This window comes from Eimeria maxima, genomic scaffold (genome assembly GCF_000499605.1).
Source record: "Eimeria maxima Weybridge genomic scaffold, Emw_scaff1629, whole genome shotgun sequence".
NCBI classification, from domain to species: domain Eukaryota; phylum Apicomplexa; class Conoidasida; order Eucoccidiorida; family Eimeriidae; genus Eimeria; species Eimeria maxima.
Window position 1 is genome coordinate 2,501 of NW_013564554.1, and position 4,257 is coordinate 6,757.

The window sequence follows — 4,257 nt, forward strand, 5'->3', positions numbered from 1 at the left end:
CAGCAGGAGGACTATCTCCTGCTGCAGCAGCAGCAGAATCTCCTGCAGCAGGAACACTATCTCCTACACCAGCAGCAGCAGCAGCAGAATCTCCTGCAGCAGCAGCAGGAGCAGCAGTGTCTCCACTACCATCAGCAGCACGATCGCCAGCAGCAGAGTCTCCACTACCAACATCACGAGGAAGCTTAGCAGCAGCAGCAGCAACAGCAGCAGCAGCAGCAGCAGCTGACGAGAGGTTATTGGAGTCTAGGGTGTCCTCCCCTCAGCCGTCAGTAAATGATGAGGCATCTGCTGCTTCTCCTGCTGCTGCTTCTCCTGCTGCTGCTGCTGGTGAACGTGCTGCCCCTAGCAGCGCCGCAGCATCACCGCAGCAAGAGCAGCAGCAACAGCAGCAACAGCAGCAGCAGCAGCAGCAGCTCCAGCGGCCTGAAACTCTGGCTTGGCTGTTCGCGAGGACCCCAGGCCGGCGGCCGCATGCAGCAATGCAGCTCCACAATGAACAATCTGCTGCTGCTGCTGCTGCTGCTGCAGCAGCAGCAGCAGCAGAACAGACGGATGACTCGGAGGAGTTAACTCCTGTTGGTAGCCCAGGGATTGAGGGAAGAGCGCAGCAGCCGCCTGCCTTCGCCAGTGGGTCTCTTAGCAGCAGCAGCAGCAGCAGCAGCGGCTGCAGCAGCAGCAGCGGCTGCAACGGGGTGATTAGAGAGGGTTTGCATCAAGGAAGCAGTGATGAATGTAGGAGTCCAGCAACAGCAGCAGCAAGTGCAAGTGCAGCAGTAGCTGCAGCAGCAGCAGCAGCAGCATCAGCAGCAGCAGCAGCTGCTGCAGCAGCAAGTGCTGGAATAGGTGTAAAGGGTGATGGAAAGCAGCTCCTTTCTCCTACATTGACAGCAGATAACAGTGCAGCAGCAGCAGCAGCAAGCGCAGCAGCAGCAGCAGCAGCAAGTGCATCAGCAGCAAGCTGCAGGACCAGCAGCAGCGGCAATGAGTCCGACAGTTCCTCTAGGGGAGCAGAAGACAGCCCGTTGTCTGACTGCAGCAGCAACACAACAGCAGCAGCAGCAACAGCAGCAGCAAGAGGAGAAACAAAGGATCAAGGGGCTGAGTGGCTGCTGCTGCTGCAGCAGCAGCAGCAGAGGAGGAAGGGCAGCAGGAGCCGCAGCAGCAGCAGAGAACGATTACCTTCTTATCCTTATATTGCATGCAAGAAGATGTATGCCCCCCGTACAAGACGGAGGCCGCTGCTGCTGCAGCAGGGGCCCCGTCGTGGCTCTGCTGCTGCTGCTGCTGCTGCTGCTGCTGGAGCGCATGCACTGTCAGCCCCACCAGCAGGAGCAGTAAGAAGGATGAGAGCAGCAGCAGCACACCATCAAATAATGTTTAAGAATCATTTAGCCCACAAGCAGCAGCAGCAGCAACTGCTGCAGCAGCAGCAGCAGCAACTGCAGCATCAATACCAAATGCTTAAACTGCAGCGGCAGCAACGTAAACAAATAAATCAGCAGCAGCCGCAGCAGCAAGAAGAGCAGCAGCAGCAGCAGCAAGAACAGCAGCAGCTGCAACAACAGCACGTGGTGCCTAGGCTGCAGCTGCCGCTGCAGCAGGAGGGGCAGCAACAGCAACAGCAGCAACTCCAGCAGCAGCAACCGCGGCAGCAGGAGCAGCAGCAGTTGCTGAAGCAACAACAGGAACCGCAGCTGAATCAACAGCAGCAGGAAGCTCCTCAGCAGCAACAGCAGCAGGCACAGCAGCAGGAGCTGCAGCAGCAAGAGCAGCAAAAGCTGCACGAGCCGCAAGAGCAGCAGCTGCTGCAAAAACATCAACAACAGCAGCAGCAAGACCAGCAACAGCATCAACAACAAGAACAACAACAACAACAACAGCAGCAGCAACAGCTGCAAGAGCAGCAACAGCAGCAGCAGCAGCAGCAGCAGCAGATTGAGACCCCGATAGTGCAGCACGGCGAATAGCCGCAGCACTTTTCTTTTGTTTTACAGTTGAATTATTCAGCTGTCTAGTAGAAACATTGTTGGCTAGCTAGTCAGCTAGCCACGCCGCTAGATAGCTAGCTAGCCAGGCAGCTAGCCAGGCAGCTAGCTCGATAGCTAGCTAGCTAGCTAGCCATCTTGCTGCCTCCCCGCTAGTACAGAATTGAAGGCGGGGATTGGCTAGCAAACAGATCATCTAGCTTTCCTGCTAGCTAGCTGTCCAGCTAGCTATCTGCCTAGTTAGTTAGCTATCTAGCTAGCTAGCTGGCGAGCTACTGGGCAGCTAGCTAGCTAGCTAGCCTACAAGGCCCAAAGCTGGCAGTTACGGCGTCGCTGTCTTTTCTTTTGCAGCTCGCGTTTTTTTTTTCATAGGCGGACTACCGCCCTGGTTAGCTAGCTAGCTAGCTAGCCAGCTAACCAGTTAGTCAGCTAGCTAGCTGTCTCTGGCTAGCAGCTAGCCGGTTGCCGCTTCTGCTCTAGTTGGAGGGCCAGCTAGCCCGCTAGCTACGAACTCAGTGGAGGTGAGGGCGGCTAGCTAGGTAGCTAGCTAGCTAGTCAGGTAGCTAGCTAGCTAGCTAGCTACCTAGCTGCCTGACTACTCCGGGTCTCTAGAATGTGTTTGGATCGATCGTCTCCTTGTTCTCATTCGCTGTGCATAGGTTCCTGCTGCTGCTGCTGCTGCTGCTGCTGCTGCTGCTGCTCTTCCTGCTTCTTTTGCTGCTGTCAATGGGGAACTAAGATAGTGGCTAGCCATTTATTTGTATGTAGTGCATTGTAGCTAGCTTAGCTCGCTGCAGCACAGCTAGTTAGCCCCTAGCTGCCCCTATCTGTTGGGGTTGAGTAGTAGCTGGATACAGCAGCAGCAGCAGCAGAAGCAACACAGCAGCAGCAGCAGCAGCATGAATGAGTGTTAGGAGTTAGGGATTCAAAGCTTTGGAGGATTGCTGCGAGGCTTTCGCGCTAAGCAGCACAGCCCTTCTAGGGTTTAGGGTTTAGGTTTTAGGGTTTAGGGTTTGGAATTGGGTTGGGCTAATCGCCAATGCGCCTTGACCACGGAAGCAGCTAGCTAGCCAACTTGCTAGGTCGATGGCTTGGCGGATGGCTAGCTAGCTAACTGGCTAGCTAGAACCAGCATCAGGTTGAGGCAGCAGCAGCAGCAGGAGCCACCTGCATGTGAGTAGTAGGATGGGAATAGTAGGTTATTACCCCCCTGACTCGGGGCTGACGACTCAGGGTTTAGGGCTTAGGGTTTGCTGTGTTGTTGTTTGTAAGAAATCGTGTATCAAGTGTTCAGATCCTAGTATTTACAAAGGCTTATTCAGCGTTGAGGGTTTAGGGTTTAGGGTTTAGGGTTTATTAGGGTTTAGTCTGGTTCAGTGTCTAGCGTTTCCTGTGTTGCACTCTGCTGAATAGTAAGAAACCGTGTATCAATAGTACAGACTTTAGAGCTTAAAAGGGTTTAGATTGCCTTATTTAGGGTTTAGGGTTTAGGGTCTATTAAGGTTTAGTCGGGTTCCCTGTCTAGGGTTTCCTGTCTAGGGTTTCCTGTGTTGCAGTTTGCTGAATAGTAAGAAATCGTGTATCAATAGTACCGGTTGTAACAAAGGTTTATTAGTGTTTATTTAGGGTTTATTAGTGTTTATTAGGGTTTATTAGGGTTTAATCTGGTTCGGTGTCTAGGGTTTCCTGTGTTGCAGTTTGCTGAATAGTAAGAAATCGTGTATCAATAGTACCGATTCTAAGAGTAACAAGGGTTTATTTAGGGTTTATTAGTGTTTATTAGTGTTTATTAGGGTTTATTAGTGTTTATTAGGGTTTATTAGGGTTTAATCTGGTTCGGTGTCTAGGGTTTCCTGTGTTGCAGTTTGCTGAATAGTAAGAAATCGTGTATCAATTGTTGGCTGAAATTCGTCATTAATTTTTTGAATTGTTAAATCAAAAATTGGAGGAAAACTTCGCATAAAATGCCAAGGAGAAGAGATAAAAAAATTTAATGTTTTTTTATCTAAATTATTTCCTCCTATACCTAATGCTTGTAAGGTACTGCAACACATAAATAATTATAACACCAACAACAGCAGCAGCAACAGAAATAACATGAAGAGTAGCAGCAGCAACCACAGAAACACCAAAAATAATAATACCCCAAACCACCAGAACCTCAGTCACAAACCCTAAACCCTAAACCCTAAACCCTAAACCCTAAACCCTAAACCCTAAACCCTTGAAAATAGTGTTTTTTTTTTTTTTTTGTTTACCAATTGAGTGC

At 50.9% G+C, this 4,257-nt stretch overlaps 1 protein-coding gene across 1 annotated transcript in view; it reads left to right on the forward strand.

The window, feature by feature from the left end:
• The window catches only part of EMWEY_00054290 (hypothetical protein), a gene marked incomplete at both ends in the record, with an annotated part of 2,483 nt that extends 513 nt beyond the window's left edge, over positions 1-1,970 (forward strand). The window contains one exon of the mRNA XM_013480109.1: positions 1-1,970. This exon is cut by the window's left edge and continues 388 nt beyond it. Coding sequence (XP_013335563.1) covers positions 1-1,970 — 1,970 coding nt within the window.
• Positions 1,971-4,257: the final 2,287 nt, after the last annotated feature.